Source organism: Hydra vulgaris, chromosome 05 (genome assembly GCF_038396675.1).
Source record: "Hydra vulgaris chromosome 05, alternate assembly HydraT2T_AEP".
NCBI classification, from domain to species: domain Eukaryota; kingdom Metazoa; phylum Cnidaria; class Hydrozoa; order Anthoathecata; family Hydridae; genus Hydra; species Hydra vulgaris.
Window position 1 is genome coordinate 27,807,204 of NC_088924.1, and position 19,328 is coordinate 27,826,531.

The window sequence follows — 19,328 nt, forward strand, 5'->3', positions numbered from 1 at the left end:
ATCTTAAAATTACATATGCGCATATGTCATCCATAATCAATACTCTGGCTATTTAAAAACCAGATGTGCCGGCTGGAAGGTTTTACCACAATCAACAACTCAAATAAAGGAGGCTAAATATGATAATTCTAGTGTTTCAGTCTCGCTAATCGTACACGAACTTTTACACATTGTAGACAAATGCAATGGAGGTAGATTATCTAAAATTTAAGGTGAATGAATTTTTTTATTAATAAGCAGATTAGATTTTATTGTTGTAAATTAGTTATTGCCACAAGGACCTCATACTAGTTATTTTTAAAGTTATTTATTACTTATATGTTTATTGATTAACCAAAATAATACTTTTAACAAAAAGTAATGAAAAATAATAGAGTAATGAGTCAACACATTCACAATTGTATATAGTTTAAACATAAGTTTTGTATGTTTTTATACGCGATGATTTATTAAATAGCCTATTTGGAAAACAAAACATCTAAATATGAATCCGCTGTACTTAGCTTTGCAACATTTGATTTTTTATACATTTTTTGGTGGTAAGTTTTTATGCGTTAAAATCTTTTCTCAGTCGACACATCCAATATCAAATAACTATGAACGCTAAAATACGTATTTAAAACCGAATGTTTCGACTGGGATTGTTACACAAACTCATTATTTTTTTTTTAAATTTACAATAATAAACATAACAAGTATAAACAAGGTTTATAACAAATATAAACAAAGTTTATAACATATACTAATATATCTGAATGAAGATCAATAAGATTTTGTCGTCAAAACCTCAAATAAAAAGGTAAACAAATATTTTTATAGAACTACAATGTATAAACATTATCTGGAGAATAATTATGAGGATTTTTTCATCCGAATTTTTTATAGACGTAAAACAGCATATATAGGGGAAGACAGGATATGATGGCGAACGTTTTAAAAATCCTGAGTTATGCAAAACTCTCATTTATGAAGCAAAAACTTTTTTCTAGAGTGTGAGGCCCCTGAAAACTGTTATTAGGGACCCAATTTCTTTAAAAAAAATGTCCATTAGATTTTACTAAAAAAAAATAAAGGTCCTTAATTTCCAAATGGGTCCCCTAAGTTTAGTGGGCTGATTTGAAAACTTAAGGGGGCCAAGGGATGTGGGGTAACCTAGCCACGTCTAGTATACAACTAGCATTGCATAGAATTATTACTTTTAATTGTATAATTATAAATTAATTGTATAAATAATAAAAATTATTATTTTCCTCCAAATCCAAATGTCTGAAAATAATTATCAAAATTTACTTCAACAAAAAAAAAAAAAAAAAAATTTGTAATTTACTCCCTAAAATGGTTTATGGAAAATATAACAATCTATTTATATACTCTGATACATGATATTTTAACATAAATTTTAACAAATTTCAGAAAATAAAAAATAATTATAAAAACTTATTACAAAAAGAAAAGTAAATAATTCTAAAAGAATATATTAATTATTGTCATTTCTCGATATCACTTCTTAAATAATTTTCGATTTTTTGCACCAGGTGGTACAAAAATTTGCATTTAAGAGTATTTCAAAACCAATACTTTGTTTGAAAATTTTCTCAGGATATTTTTCTTGACTTTGCAGCAGATGCTAGAAAAATAGCAAAAATGTGAGCTGGTATAAAGTAATATCTTTAATTAAAGTCCCTATTTTATAATATATAATAGATAGCTGGTATAAAGTCTTTAAGTCCCTATTTAAGTAGCTCAAGTTTGTTTAGAATCTTTAGGAAAAGTTAAGAGCTAAATGTTACACGCCTAGGTTTTTGTCACAAAGCTGGTCTATTCGGCATTATAAAGAGTATTTTAGGCAAAAAAAATTTATTTTAAAATTAAGAAGAACTGAAATGCTTTAAATTTAAGTCATTTTGATCAGCTACTGCTCATATGAACGTTCCTACAACCATTTTTTATGTTTTCAAATATTTATCGAATTGTATTTTTTTTAACTGTTCACATTTTTTCTAAAATTAAAAAATTGTAATACACATTTTAAAATCGTTTATGGAATATACCTGTGTGATACCTCACATTTTAACATTTTTATAAAATTTTATTGTAGAATTTAACTAGAAAAGTGTTAGGCAATTTTATCTTAATTTGTCTATTTAATTTTGAAATAGATAAAAAATAACATACCAATAATTAACTTCATTATATTTGTTTTTCGAAAACGCAGTTTATTTATCTTCCCATTCAAGTTAAATTTACTCATTAAAACATTCAACCCTCAAAAGTAACCCATGTAATTTAGCATCTCAAATACAAACCAACATTAAAAAAAAAAATTATTAAAAATACCTCGTAATTTTCTAATATGAGAAGAGTACTATAATTGAAAAACAAAAGGAATTTATTTTGATGTGTATGCCAATTTTAGGCATCATTTCATTTAAACAAAGGTTTAAAAGTTTGTAAAAATTTTACAATTTAACCAGTTTACATATAAGATTTATAAATTTCAAAATATCAATAACCTAAGTTGAAATAAAAACACTCATAACCATAGAAAAAATCAAACATACACTTTCTTAAAACCAGGGGCGCCCGAAGCACTTTTTGGTCTTTGAGATAGCTAACTTCCAGACATGGAGCAAACTCCAAACATTTATATGTTTATACTTATGTCAAATAAGGATGCTTTTGCCCCAAAAATTTATCCCTCCTGCCCCAAACGTGAAAGCAACAAGTTGATAAAATATTTTTTGTATTATTTTCAACTATATTCATCGATAAATTTTATATTCATCGATAAACTTATTTTTGATTTGAAGTTTAAACTAAAAATTATAATGTTATAGTATTAATATATATTATTAAGAAGTAAAAATCAAAAAAAGAGTTTTAATATTGCATAACACAGACAGATTTTTCTAACAATTATCATCAGAATGTATTTTATTCAATACAGTATTTAACTTCCATCTTTAGGTAGAGCATTATTATAAATAATCACTCATTCTAAAAATGAAATAAAATTAGAAAAAAAATAAATAAATAAAGAGCATTTTTTAAAAATAGTAATATAAACAAAACAAAAAAAGGGATTGTCCATAAATTACGCAAAGCTAAATTTATTTAAAAAACAGAAATAGGAGATCTCAAGCACTTTACGCGGTGATTTTAATTAAACTCATCGCATTATTTTTATTTTTTATATAACTTAAGGCTCTGCAAGGGAAAACTTTCGATCTTTTTTGTTTTGTTTATTAGTGAAATTTAGAGTTGCGTAATTTATGGACGATCCCATTGTGTAAATAAATTTAGCGCTTTATAAAAGTTCTACATATACATCTATTTAATACATCTATTTAAGCTCAAATTTTACATTAATTATATATATTAACATGTAATTTTTAAAAACAGCTTTTTATTTTATATGCAACTCTTTAAAACAGCTCCTACCTTTTTTAAATCTTCAGTCAAACCTAAAACTATACAAATTATTAACTGACTACACAGAGGACACAGGAACAAAAACGTCTTTTGAACGTTCAAAAGACGTCTTTTTTACGTCCCGTGCCCTATGGGTAAACATTTATATCTAGTATGATTTTGTGCTCACAGAGTTCTAGTGAAAAAATAAAAACAAACTATACAAGATTGATTTTGAAATTAATACAATTTAATAAGAATTATTTTTATCAAGTTAAATAACTTTCTTCGGGTCTTACGTGAAACAAGTATTATTGAAAACCATACCCTGAGCCTGAACTTAACCATAAAAGTTATTTTATTGAAAGCCATACTCTAAGTTTGATTTTAAGGGTTGAGATCAAGGTTTAATTAGGATATGTTTTTAAGCCTTTAAAAGATTTAACTAAACCAAATAACAGAAAAAAATTTTATTTTTTCTTCGAAAGATATTCTTAATGCACATTGTATTTAGCAACAGATTTTTTTTTTTCGCTGACATCATCCGTTTCTGACATATATAAAATAGACTAAATATAATATTAAAAACAGCAAAATCCACGCTATATACAAATTCAAACAATTTATACAACGTTAAACTGTTGACATACGGTAATCTCTAGTAGGCACAAAATTTTAGAAGTATTAATACGTTTTATTATGTCAAAAATACGAATTAGTAAATTAAGTCTTTAATAAACGTTTGAATAATACGTTGTTTTTTTTTTAAATAAAATTTTAAATCCTTTTGTTTTGAAGCATAGGTTTTTGAGTAGTTTTTATTTTACTTTAAAGTTATTTTTTATTACATACAAACAAAAATAAACAAAAAAAAAACAAACGCAAAAAGAGCATTTTCAAACAATACAAAAAAAAATTATTTTAATTTTAGATTTACTTTAGCATGATATGCCAAGATATGAATAAATTGTGATGAATAAATTTGTCATCTATATAACAATTACCTTCTCAATTTAAAAATAATAGTTATTAAATACAATTAGGTATTACATTAATTACGATTACAAAATTGCTTCATCTTTAGTGGAGGTTTTTTAATTGTTTCAACTTGTTTTTTTAAATTTGTTTTGAGTATTTTAAAGAAAATTTTTTGAAAGGGATTGTACCACCTTATCAGCTTTTTTTCCCCAATCTATTATTAAAATTATTAAGGTGCTCCTAGAAATCCTTTCGATCTTATCAGAGCACCGTGGAAATGCATTAAACTAGGTAGTTAACGCCTCCTTCCTTATCAATGTTGCTTATTGGTCTACACCTTTTCAAGATGTAATTTAGAACTTGAAAGTTGTAATTAAGAAAAGTAAGATGTAATTGAGAAATACAACATGTAATTTAGAAGTCGCAATATGTAATTGAGAAACACAACATGTAATTAAGAAATTTTAAAATGTAATTGAGAAACCCAACATGTAAATAAGAAATCGCAATATGTAATTTGAAAAACAAAAGTTGCAATTAAGAAATCGTAATATGTAAATGAGAATACATTATTTGTAATTGCGAATTCAATAAAAGCTTAATGGTCATTATAAAAGATATTCTTGGACATGCATTTTAATTAGTTAATAATATCAAATTTAGCATTTGTATGCGCCTGCAATACAGTAATACAGTAATGGAATTAAAAGATCGTTGTATTATTTTTCAATAGACTATGAACAGAAAGTCTGTTATTAAATTGAATACGTGCAAGCATTTATTTCGCCAAATTTGTTTACATCTACTTCTGGAACAACCAGAACCACTTTTTCCAATTTGTAGACATGAAATACGTACAACTGAACAAGTTGAAAGAAAACATTATGTTTTATCTTCATCGAATGATAGAAGAAGAGTTATTGAATGTATTGAGCGAAATGACAATTTGGGTGACTCTTGCGCAAACTTTAGGTGTCAAATATAACCCAGCATACAATTGGGTTCGCAGCGGAAATTTAAATTTCCTTGGAAGATGTGTAGTTACCGCCAAAACCACAAATGCTTTTTTCATCACTTTTTTATTTTATTGATAATATATTATTATTTATTGAAAACCAACCCATATTGCCACCTTGGCCAAATTAGGATCCAACCTAATATTACAAGGTAAACTAAGTCAACAAAATTAAAGATACAAAGAACTTCTTTCTGATAATCTATATTATATCTCAATTACAACATTCATCTTCTCAGTTACATCTTGAAAAGGTGTAGAGTCAGCGTCGAATCCCGGACCTATTGGTTCTGAGGTAAATCTTGTTATTAAGTGTTTGATATTTTTTTACGTATTTCATTTGTATTCGAATAATTAAATGGAATAGGGTACCGTTGCGGTTCTAAAAATAGATTTCATAAACTTTTCGCAAAGCTTTCTGGGATCGAAATGCGGACAAACAATACAAACTTAATACTAGTTCTGAAAAAAACGTGCATAAAAGTGCAAATAACAATGTTATTAGGATTTATTTTCATCAGATTCTTGCTACCTTAAACGTTGCTAGCTGACGTAATTTAAAAAAAGAGGAATTACTAAAAATTCGATGACAAACTTGGAAAAAAGGATAAAAGAAAAATAAAGCTTTCAAAATTATATATTTAAAAGTTTACATATCTTGTAGATTTTCTTGTCAAAAAGAATGAAAATAATATTAACATAGATGCAAGTAATATGTGTAATCATTATAACATAAAAATTTGTAAACTCTTTATTAATTCTGATATAAATACAGAATGCAGCATTGTTGATTTTAATATTGGAAATAACCATGACTATATTGTTAATTTTCTGTATCATTTAGTTCTTTATGACATGAACATGAAAAATGTGATTTTATCGATTTAATGAATCTCAGATTTCTACTTTTATGACTTTCTTTACACTATATTACACAATATTACACTAATTACACACTACTTAAGTTAAGTAGTGTGGTGGTTAGAACAAAATCTTAATAGTTATCTTTAAAAAAGCAAATTTTATATCAGTGTAGTATTAGTATTGTAGCTTTATTTCAGAAGTGTGGAATTATGGAGTTTGATAATTTTTAAGATTGTTTTCTTGTCTATAAAAGAAATTATAATTCAAGACTTGCTTTTACAGAAACAATATTTATATTGCACTATTTTTAAGTGTGTGAAAAGTTTACAAAAGAAAAGGCCATGCAATCAAAAAGAATTGTAAAAAGTATGAGTTTATTTTGAACGATTCAATGAACATATTTATTTAGATTGAAATTAAAATAGACAATTCAATCAAAAGTTCAGATTATTTGATGGAATAATGCTTTATTTATTGGCACTAGCATCTTAATTAGTTTATGTTACAAGCATTCTTAAGAAGTTTACCAATTTTGAAGTAATTGTTAAACTTATAACAATGCTTGTGTGCTTAAATATCTTTGTAAAATTGAAATTTTGTTTTAACAAATTTAACTTTTTATTTATTTTGTAAGTCGCTCATTTCAATTTTTTCACTTTTTTTTCAATGTGTATTTAAAGATTTCTTTGTGTAATTCTTATACAATTACTAATACAAAAAAAAAATATTTTAAATAAATTTTAAAAGATTAAAAACCATTTTGAACAAAATTTTCAGAGTTAAATTTTTAGCCTTTTTAAAAATTATGGATTAAAACTTATTTATAAATATTTTTGTACATATGAACTTATTTTATTTGGTCGCAACTTTTTAAAAAGAAAATTATATACTTATTAACTAAATATATTTTTAATATTTTTATTTTAAAAATATCATTTTAACAGTCAATCTTCAGAGTGCTGGTTAATATTTTTCTGACCTTTTCAAATTCTTTTTGTTTAAGCGTTTATTCTCAAGTGCTTTATACGAAGGAGAGGTAAATGGTTAACTTTGGGAAAATATTCCCACCCTGAGGGTAATAAGTTTCATTAAATTCATTCGTTTATTAAATATCATTTATTGCCAAAGAAAACTATATACTGGTAAAAATAAAGACTTGGAGTAACCAGGCTTTAAAATGTCAAATTTAAACTAACTGATCAAAATTTCATTTATTGCCAAAGAAAACTATATACTGGTAAAAATAAAGTTACTACCCACCCCCCTTCCTAAGAAATGTCAAACTTCAAAATATTATTGATTAAATTTAAAAAAATACGAAAAAATACAAATTTGTAGTTCAACATTTTATTATTTTTCTCAACAAAAAAAAGTATTTATATAACCATTCAATATATTTATTGAATGGTTATATAAATACTATCTTATAACTTTTCTAAAATCATTCTAAATGATCAAATGAAACAACTGTTTTATTTTAAAAAAACGTAAATCTTATTTTTTATATTTTTTTTGGTCGGACTGCCCCCCTAGAACACTGACCTGGATCCGCCCCTGCTGTGTGTAGTTTCTCATATCGTTATTCCAACTCTATTGAATTTTTATTCCATTCAGGCGAAAATTTTCTGTGTGGGAATAATCTCCAAGGAAATAGTTTTGGAATCATTAAAACAGAGATTTTCATATAATTCTCCAAAGGGATTTGCTTGTGATGCAATCGTAAACGATTATTTAAAACGAGTATTAGAAATGATTGTCCAAAGGGAATTAGTTTTGTAACTATCATTAAAGAGAGTTTTTCATACAATTCGTGGCCAAGCGAATAAAGATATGGCCAATAAGTCAGGAGATCTAGGTTCAAGTCTTTCCGAAGGGTTTAATTTTTTTAATTAAAAATGCAGTTTAGTTTTAACGTTTTTACGTTATAACTATTATTGTTTATTAATTGTTAAGATTTTTTAAAAATTAATTTATTTGGTCGAGCAATAACTCATAAATCGAATGATTTTTAGGGAGAATGCTCAAAGCACAGTGTGCTATATTGACTGCCAGATTGTATGTCTACCCACTCTGAATTTTTTTTTGCTTCATATATAGATACCTACTAACTAAATGAAAAAACAAAAAAATAAATTCACGCCTATCAAAGGTTCTTCTTTTTGTAATAATATTTCTGAAATTATTTAACTCATTTGACATTGTTTGGATGTAAAATTTACAGAAAATGTCCCCAAAATTATTAAAATATTAATAGAAGAAAATCCTAAAATACCAGCAAAAGTACAGCAAAGGAAAAAACAAGGAGGTTTAATAAACAGGAGACGGTGTTCACGTGATTTTTTTGAAGCCAGTTTTCAAAACGGCCGCCATCTTGGTTAACCCAAAACATTTCACGGAACTTGAAATTTACTAAAAACATTATTAAAAACTAGTCAAAAGATTGAACCAAATGATTGAATTATTCATCAGTTTATGTTTGGCAGCTTACACTATCTTATAAAGAATTATTTGCTAACTGATTACTTTTTTCAGTTTATTCTAATAAGATTCGGAATACTGAAATAGCCATTCAGATAGCTGCATTTCAATACGATACTATAAGGTATTGTACTTTAGATAGTATAAAAGATTTTTGAGAATATAAAACCATATGTTTGTGTGTTTTTACTTATATTTAAGCAATTTAAAATAAATATACACGTACATGTGCGTGTGGGTTTATATATCTATATATATGTGTGTGTATATATATATATATATATATATATATATATATATATATATATATATATATATATATATATATATATATATATATATATGTATATATATATATATATGTATGTATATATATATATATATGTGTGTGCGTGCGTGCGTGTGTGCGTGTGCGTGTGCGTGTGTGTATATATGAATGGGTAAAAAGAGAAACAGTACTAGTCCGATATTTTCATTTCGAAATAATCAATGTTTATTCTTTAAACAGTTATTGTTTATGAACTATTTACTTCGGATGCCAGTTATCTTAGCAGATGTTTACTTCCATTCCCTAAGCACCTGTTGATATAGTGGTTGTTCATAAAAAAAAGTTGTTCTTACTACAAAAATTAAATAAAATCCTCGGACAAGTACTATTCTTCCTCACAATCAAATTTTTACGAATTAGGGAATAAAAAACTGCAAACTTTACGCGAAAAGCTATACTTTATTAACCAAATAAGTATTTAAATTAACAAACAATAGTCATTGCAATAAAAAAAAAAAGGCAATTATCTTCCTCAACGCTGCCGGTTGTTTTTCAGGAATATATAATTTTATAAAACTCAGCTGCGTCGGTGGGTATGTTACAATCCAGCTTTTTAATATCATTGATTTTGTTTTCATTATTGATTCCTGATAACTGGTTCCTGATAAAGTTTCTTGGTGGGCAGTTGTTGCTCAACTCGATTTTTTACAAGTTTAAAAGTTTTGGAACATAGTCCATCAATAAAGTTATATGCTATCACATACCCAGGTATTGCACTGTCATAAGCAAACATTTTATAATCCGGTACAGAAATCTGTCACCAATCTTTGAAATTTAAAATGTCCTCTGCGTGAACTTTGTAACCGTAAATAGTTTGGAATTTTTTTGCCACTGACAATGAAATCAATATACTCATCCACAAGGTAGATGCGATCATGCTTTCGTATATTTCTTTTGATAGTACCAAATTCTCTATCAGAGGGAAGGAAAGAGTGTCCCCGCGTAGAAATATAATGATAAATTTTCTTAAAACGTTTTCCAGCTTGTAGAGCTACTAAAAATCAAACAAGGGTATGGCTTTTATTTTGCCCAGGGCAGCGATTTGAGAATAGATGAAGTTCTAGAACAGAATTTTTGTGAAGACATAGTTCTGTAGAAAGGTACATACATTTGAGCCTTTTTGGGCCTGTCCTTCGTGATAAACATAACAGTGGCTTGTATTATTTCCCAAATTGTGAATTTCAAAGGTATTTTCCCAAAGCTGACGATAGTAAAATACCTCTTGAACAGGTATGTGCAAAAGAGGGAGGTTTTGCATGAAGTCAAAACGTAGTACGGCTACGTTTGGATTTGTATTACAAAGATTTGTTACTTCTCTAATCTTATCATAAAATTTATAAGCACGTCTTTTTTGGACCATGTGCTGCGCTGCCGCCACTCTATTAACATTGTCGTTTAAGTTTTTGTCGAGTATTTTTGATCCCAAGTTCTCACATTCTGAGCACACGTCAAATTAACTTTTGAACTAAACTGAGATTTTATAGACTTGGGCCCATTCTGGTGATAGAATTTATTAAACTTGATTTGGCGCGTTATAAGAATTGAGTAGAAAATCAGTACTAGTCTAGGACAAGTATTGTTCTTCGACTAGTTTAAATCTACTTTATGGCAAAAAATAATGAAAGAAAGATGGACTTGTATTATTTTTTTAGTACACAGAGAGATTGACATAAGTTAAATAAATTTATAAAAAATTATGTTTTTCTTCTCACCAATTCATATGTGTGTGTATATATATATATATATATATATATATATATATATATATATATATATATATATATATATATATATATATATATATATATATATATATATATATGTATATATATATGTATATTAACATGCCTTGTTTTGCCTGTGGATGTATTGCAAGCTATCGTGCAGGTGGCATTACTTTTCAAAGGTACATTAAGCTACATTAAAAAATTCCACAAAGTAATATATATAATTAAATATATTCTATAAAATAATAACTAATAAAATATAGAAATCACGATAGTAGTAGCATATATGCTATTACTCTAATGATTTTTTTGTTTGAAATATTAACTAATAAAACAAAAAAAAGTCACCAGAGTAAAGCATGTTAACTGTTTATTTTGAAAGTGGCATTAGCCGCTTTGTTTATAAACAGAGAGTTTCAAAGAGTTGTGTTTTAACATGTTATTCAATTAACTAGCAAACTTTCTTTCAAAAATATCTCAATAATTATCAACAAAATTGGTTTATATTATTTTACGAATGAAGAGATATCGTTACATTGTAATCATTGTTATCAATAATTTTATTGTAAAGGTGACTTATGCCACTTTCAAAAAAAAAGACAAACTTATTTATCATATATGAGTAATATATCATACAATATAATAATACTCTAGTGATTTTTTTGTTTTATTAGTCAATACTTTTATAAAATTCCATTAAAAATCAAACATCAATATTCGACAAAAGTTGATAACTACTCAGCATAGAGAAAACTTCTAATCCTCATAAATTAGCAGTTGTACTTCAAAGAAGAAGAAAAAGAAGTACTAAATCAGCTTTGTGTGAAGAAGATAGAACTAAGCACTTGCACAAGGGTGTGAACTAAGATAGAACTAAGCACTTGCCTGCGAGAGTTCAGTATAGTGCCATTTTTGAAGCACCAGGGTAATATCTTACTAAGTTTCTATCTAGTTTTATTACTAACTTATTGCATTTTTATCTTACTCTTATTAAGCCAAGATCATATAGAGCTATTTTTTTAATACTTAGTTAATCTTTGCACAAAAAGTCACTTTTACAGGTCAAAAAAATCACATAAGAAATTATTTTCAGCTTAAATATGTGCATCTCTATATAACTACTTGGACTTTGTTTTGATATTACTTTATATAATACAATATTACAATAACTTTATCTAATGATATAATATGTATATATATATATATATATATATATATATATATATATATATATATATATATATATATATATATATATATATATTTATATATATATACATATATATATATACATATTTTATATATCTGTATATATATATATATATATAAATATATATATATATATATATATATATATATATATATAAATATATATATATATATATATATATATATATATATATATATATATATATATATATATATATATATATATATATATATATATACAGATTTTGACATAAGTACTACTATGTAAACCAGTGGGCACAAGACCTATTTTAAATGTCTAAAATATGTATTAATGCGTTTTAATACGTGTTTTAGACATTATAAACACGTCTTTTGCCCACTAGGAATACATAGTAGTACTTATGTCAAAATTGATTTTACAATGTATGTACAGTATCGGACAAAACGAGTGCAACCAAATAATGCTAATTTAGTTTCTTTATATAAAAGTGCTGCATTTTTTCGATTTAGAAAAAATGCAGCACTTTTAACTGTTACTATGTAACTGTTTAGAGACAAAGTTCTTCAAGTTTTATTCATCACAAAGTTCATTATTTGTACACGAAAATTAATAAATTAATCAAAAGTATTAAAAAAAGTTGATTTCCTTCTGGATAAAACAAGTACAACTCGGCAAAATGTTGACCAAGCTGTATTTCGCTATCAATATTTCGTGGCGAATCCTTTGTTGTTGATCACAGCCTTGCATCTTTGAGGCATAGATTCGATCAGGTGATCAATGAAACTTTGTTGAATCGCTACCCAGGCCTTTTGGATTTGTTCAAACAGTTGATTCTTATTACGAACACCTTCACGATTAATTCTGCAGTTGACGATCTCCCACAGGTTCTCAATAGGGTCGAGATCCGGAGATTACGGCGGCCAATCCATCACCGATAGGTGGTTGTCTTGAAACAACTGCTTGACTACTTTTGCAGTGTGTTTTGGATCGTTGTCTTGCTGAAAAACCCATTTTATTGGCATATTCCATTCAGCATGAGGTAACATAACATCTTTCAGGATATTTTTATGCATGAAACGGTCCATTATTCCATTGTTTCGACGTATTGGACCTAGACCGTTAGCAGAAAAACACCCCCCAGACCATTACATTGCCTCCACCATGCTTCACGGTCTTATGGCAGTAACGTAAATCGAGGCGTTTTCCGGCCGGTCGACGTACACAAAAAATGCCATCGCTTCCAATGATGTTGAACTTCGATTCATCACTGAACAGGACAGTTCGCCATTTCTGCACATTTCAGTCAATATGAGATGTAGCAAACAGGAGTCTTTTCTTCTGGTTTTTTAGTGAAATCAGTGGTTTCTTTGCAGGACGTCGAGAAAACAATTCGGCTTCAACAGCACGTCGTCTGATTGTTCGGTCCGATACAGGCAGCTGTAATTGCTTTTGTATCTCGACTGATGATACCCAGGGATCCTTCTTGACGGATCTGACGATCATAGAATCCTCTCTAGAAGTGGTGGAACGTGGTCTTCCACCTTTGTTATCTGCTGCCAACTTCCCCGTAGAACGATATTTGGAACATAGTCTTGATACGGTCCATTTTTTTACGCGATATTTATCACAAATACTTTTTTGTGACATTCCACTTATGTAATCGCCAATAATTTTCTTTCTTAGTTCCAATGCAAGACTGTCGGGAGCCATTTTTGCACTTGAAATCATAAAAATAATAAAACTAAATAATCACGTTTTTCAAGGCTAACCGTGTTACATTTACCTTGTAATGATACAATAATGCTTTGTGGAACACAACGTCTTGGTTGGATGTGGACTGTATTGATGTAATGAAACACTTGTTGTATTTCACTTCTTGTATTGATGTTCTTCGATAAAACACTCTGATAAAACTCACTTCGATAAGCTGTCTTGATAATACTGACTGATTGACTTCCATATACTGACTGAATTACATGTCGATTTACATGTCTCTTGTATAGTAAAATGAAACTGTGTGAACCTGTTCTGGAAGATTCTAGATGCTTCTTTTCGATGCTTCTGGAAGCTTCTGGATGCGTCTGGATGCTTCTGAATGTTTCTGGATACTTCTGGATGCTACTGTATGCTTCCAGATGCTTCTTCTGGAAACTTCCGGAAGCTTTTGCATGCGCATGGAAACTTCTGGAAACTTCTGGATACTTCCTTTAATTATTAAAAAACTTCTGTGACGTTGACACGGACCAGACTTAAGAAAATGAAACAAACCAAAAAAGTTGCACTTGTTTTGTCCCCTGCAAAATGGGACTTGTCAACGAAATTCTGCCTGTGTGCTGTCACAGCTGATTTCAGCTGATTGCTCATGTCATGGCATGCTATGACTCCAGACTGCTGAACTGTTTGCTGTGGTAGTATATTTCGTTTCGTTTTTAAGACATGTAAAATTAGGAACACATTTTAGCATTGTTTGATGTTGGTTGCAAATGTTTTGTCCAATACTGTATGTATGAGTATATATTAAGGTTTTGACTTTTTTATTAACCCCATGCTTCTGTACTGTAGTTTGATGAACTTTTACCTAAAAAGCACGAAATGAACTATTATTTGCATATCTAACTGAAAAAATTACACACATACATACATACATATATATATATATATATATATATATATATATATATATATATATATATATATATATATATATATATATATATATATATATATATATATATATGTATATATTAGATATGTACATATATGTATATTATAATTTTAATATGCATTTAATTACAAAATGTAAACATAATAAAAATAAATATATTAAATATACATATTTATCTTTCAATCTCTCTCTTGTTATGTATATATTATATACATAACAAGTAAGAGATTAAAAGATATGTATTTTCAATATATTTGTTTTTATTTATGTTTGCATTTAATTTTGTTGACATTTAATAAAAAAACTCACAAATATTTTTTTTTTATTCCATAAGATGTTTACACTTTGTAAAATATGGCATCTGCTAATCGCATGTTTACTATCTGAAATGTCTACTTCAGTATTCCAATATTTTGGAATGAACTGAGCCCCATAGCGGTTAGCAAACAATTCTTTGTAGTATTAGACAACCTCGGTAATAACTGACAAATTATTCAATCATTTATATCAATGTTTTGACTTGATTTCAGTAGAGTTTTCTACTAAAAATATAAAGTTCCGCGCAAAACATTACAATGTTTTGGTTATCCCAGATGGCGGCTGTCTTTCAGAACTGGCTTCAGCGCTTTTTATATAAATTATATTCTACGGCGTCTCCTGTTTATTTAACCTCCTTGTCAAAAAACAACGAATGAACGAAAGTATTGTAGATTGTTAAAAAAAAAAAAACTAAATCTCTAAAAAGCAATTGTACTTGTATTTTGTTAATAAAAAAAATCAATAAGTCATTCTTTTTATTATTAGTATCGTATGGTAGCGAAGCGATGCTAATAGTACCGACATTGGTACATAAGCGATACCACACGATACGAAACCATCCTTCTCGGTATCGCGTGGTATCGAGCCGATGCTGGTAGTATCGACATTAGTATATAAGCGATACCACGCGATACAAGACCATTCTTCTTGGTATCAACTTATACGATACCGATTATCTTGCGTCTATTAAATACGTCTATTAAATAAAAAAACTGTTTTTCTCCGCCGTAGATTTTAATACTTCTTGCTTTGTTGCTGAACTTTAAAACTTGGAATTCAATCATTTAAAAGTTGGAAACTAAAGAAGACTACTTGGGTGATAAATCCAATTTATTGAATGAAAAGATCTAATCAGATAAGCAGAAAAGAAGCATGAACTAGTAGAGAAACTAAAGTATCAAGAAATTATTAAGAAGATTCTTTTTCTTTTTTCTTTTTTTTTTCTTTTTTTTTTTCTTGCTATCTCTGAGTATTTGTTATTTGAGACCATTTGTTTTTTGGAAGTGTTAGCTTTGTTTACTAATTTTTTATTTCAATTTTCATTTATTTTTAACTTTTTAACTACTTAATTACTTATTGTTCTGGATTATTATAAGTGTATTTATATTTAGTGTACTACCATTATATTCATTTATCATACTACTTCCATGATATCTTGATATGTATATTGGCATGATGTTGTTGCTTATATGCTAAAATTACTCGTTTTTCTTTTTTAAAGTACTGTTTATTGCTATTTTTTATTATAGTTATTGCTTTTTGGTACTTTTTATTATAATTGTTGTTGTATTTAGTACTTTTTGTTGTATTTGTTGTATTACTTGTATTACTTGCTTTGTTGTATTGTTGTATTACTATTTTGCTGTATTTGTACGTAGTTGCTAATGTTTTATGTTATGTATTATAGCTACTGTATTATTATCTCTCATCTCCTTGAGTTTATAATTTTTCATTACTGTTTACAAGCTATATTTCATCTAACAAACTCCATTTTTTTCTAAGATCATAAATTACTAAATATAACCAAATTGTTTTAAAATCATAATACCTCGCTATGCCATCTAAGACTATTCAATTTGGATCTTATTCTGACCTTAAGCTTGACCAAACATTATCACACAAGAATACTAATTTACAATATTCTCTTGACACTACATCAAGTCCACAAAATTCAACTTCAGATCTAAATAATCCTCAAGATTCAATTAATTGTAAATACTATGACACCATAGATTTCAATAAAAAAGTTAATCCTAATTCAGATCTTTATATTCATCTCAACATAGCTTCTTTACCATATCACATTGATGATCTCTGCAGCTTTATTAGCACTCTTAATACATTACCTTTGGCAATAGGTATTACTGAGTCAAATTTATATGTAAATGATTCAAATATAACAAGCATATCTATAAATGGTTTTAACATTGAGCATTGTACCACTGAGGCTAAAAAAGGGGGTGCTCTTCTATATCTAAACTCTAATTTAAACTACATAGTTCGCAACGACCTAAAGATCTACTCTTTCAAATATCTTGAATCCATTTTTGTTGAAATTATAAAGCCTCACTTAAAAAATATAATAATTGGCTGCATGTATCGACATCTGTCTATGACTCAAGACGATTTCACTAATAATTATTTAACTCCACTATTAGATAAGCTAAATATTGAAAAAAAAAGTATTTTACTTATGGGGGATTTTAATATGGATATACTATAATATAATGAATCAAATCCTATATCTAGCTACTTTGACTCGCTTATTTCTTTTTCACTACATCCTGTTATTACTCGACCGACACGCATAAGTTTATAATTGAGTTTATAATTTTTCATTACTGTTTACAAGCTATATTTCATCTAACAAACTCCATTTTTTTCTAAGATCATAAATTACTAAATATAACCAAATTGTTTTAAAATCATAATACCTCGCTATGCCATCTAAGACTATTCAATTTGGATCTTATTCTGACCTTAAGCTTGACCAAACATTATCACACAAGAATACTAATTTACAATATTCTCTTGACACTACATCAAGTCCACAAAATTCAACTTCAGATCTAAATAATCCTCAAGATTCAATTAATTGTAAATACTATGACACCATAGATTTCAATAAAAAAGTTAATCCTAATTCAGATCTTTATATTCATCTCAACATAGCTTCTTTACCATATCACATTGATGATCTCTGCAGCTTTATTAGCACTCTTAATACATTACCTTTGGCAATAGGTATTACTGAGTCAAATTTATATGTAAATGATTCAAATATAACAAGCATATCTATAAATGGTTTTAACATTGAGCATTGTCCCACTGAGGCTAAAAAAGGGGGTGCTCTTCTATATCTAAACTCTAATTTAAACTACATAGTTCGCAACGACCTAAAGATCTACTCTTTCAAATATCTTGAATCCATTTTTGTTGAAATTATAAAGCCTCACTTAAAAAATATAATAATTGGCTGCATGTATCGACATCTGTCTATGACTCAAGACGATTTCACTAATAATTATTTAACTCCACTATTAGATAAGCTAAATATTGAAAAAAAAAGTATTTTACTTATGGGGGATTTTAATATGGATATACTATAATATAATGAATCAAATCCTATATCTAGCTACTTTGACTCGCTTATTTCTTTTTCACTACATCCTGTTATTACTCGACCGACACGCATAACAGCTAAATCACAAACACTTATTGATAACATCTTTATAAACTTTAATTCACCTGACCAAATCTCTGGCAATCTTACTATCTCAATATCTGATCATATGGCTCAATTTATCTGCATTCCAAGAAAAACTAATCACCCTAAAAAAAGTAAATTCTACAGGCGATGCTTCAAGAACTTTAACAAAAATATATTTATTGAAGATGTTTCCAACATTAACTGGGCCCTTTATATTAAAAAAGATGATGATGTAAATCAATCTATCAGTTTTCTTTTAAAGACATTTGAAAAAATATTAGACCAACATGCTCCATACAAAAAACTAACTAAGCAGCAAATTAAACTTAAATCAAAACCATGGATCACCAATGGCATACTTAAATCTATTTCTATTAAAAACAAACTATATAAAAAACACACAAAATGTAAAGATATTAGTACTAAAAATGAGCTGTTTTCTAAATTTAAGTTTTATAGAAACAGAATCAGCAATCTACTAAAAAGTAGTAAAAAATCTTATTACACAACCTATTTTAGTAAAAACTTAAACAATATTAAGAATACTTGGAAAGGGATAAAAGAAATCATTAACATAAAACCTTCCTACTATAGTTCAACTCTCAAACTTAAATTGAAAGAAAATATTATAACAGATCCAACTACTGTATCAAATATATTAAACAACTTTTTTGTTACTATCCAAAACAAACTTCAAAACAAAAACATACCTTCAACATCCAAATTTACTGACTATTTCAACTCTCCAAATTCTAATACGTTCTTTATTGATCCTGTCACAGAGAATGAAATCTCTGGTCTTATTAAAACCACTCTTAAAACTGGAAAAAGCTTTGGTCCTAATAGTCTTCCTACATTCCTTCTTAAACTTATTCCAGACATAATTTCTAAACCTCTCAGTATTATTATAAATAACTCATTTCAAAAAGGTTTATTCCCAGATGCTTTCAAAGTTGCTAAAGTCATTCCAATATTTAAGAAAGGTTCTATAATGGATATGTCTAACTACCGACCTATCTCTCTTCTTTCAAACCTAAGCAAACTCTTCGAAAAAGCTATGCATAAGAGGCTCTATGCATTTTTGAATAAATTTAAATGCCTTTACAAACACCAGTATGGGTTTCGTGCTAATCATTCCACG

The 19,328-nt window shown here is 27.7% G+C and overlaps 1 protein-coding gene across 4 annotated transcripts in view; it reads left to right on the top strand.

The window, feature by feature from the left end:
* Window positions 1–293: 293 nt before the first annotated feature.
* The window catches only part of LOC136080747 (fibrillin-2-like), a 177,193-nt gene continuing 158,158 nt past the window's right edge, over window positions 294–19,328 (top strand). For 2 of the 4 annotated variants that reach the window (XM_065797797.1, XM_065797799.1), the window contains exon 1: window positions 365–539. In XM_065797797.1, the coding sequence (XP_065653869.1) occupies window positions 485–539 (55 nt within the window). In that variant the 5' untranslated portion in view covers window positions 365–484. Of the gene's footprint in view, window positions 540–19,328 lie in introns of all 4 variants that reach the window. The other 2 variants (XM_065797796.1, XM_065797798.1) reach the window with 2 other exon arrangements.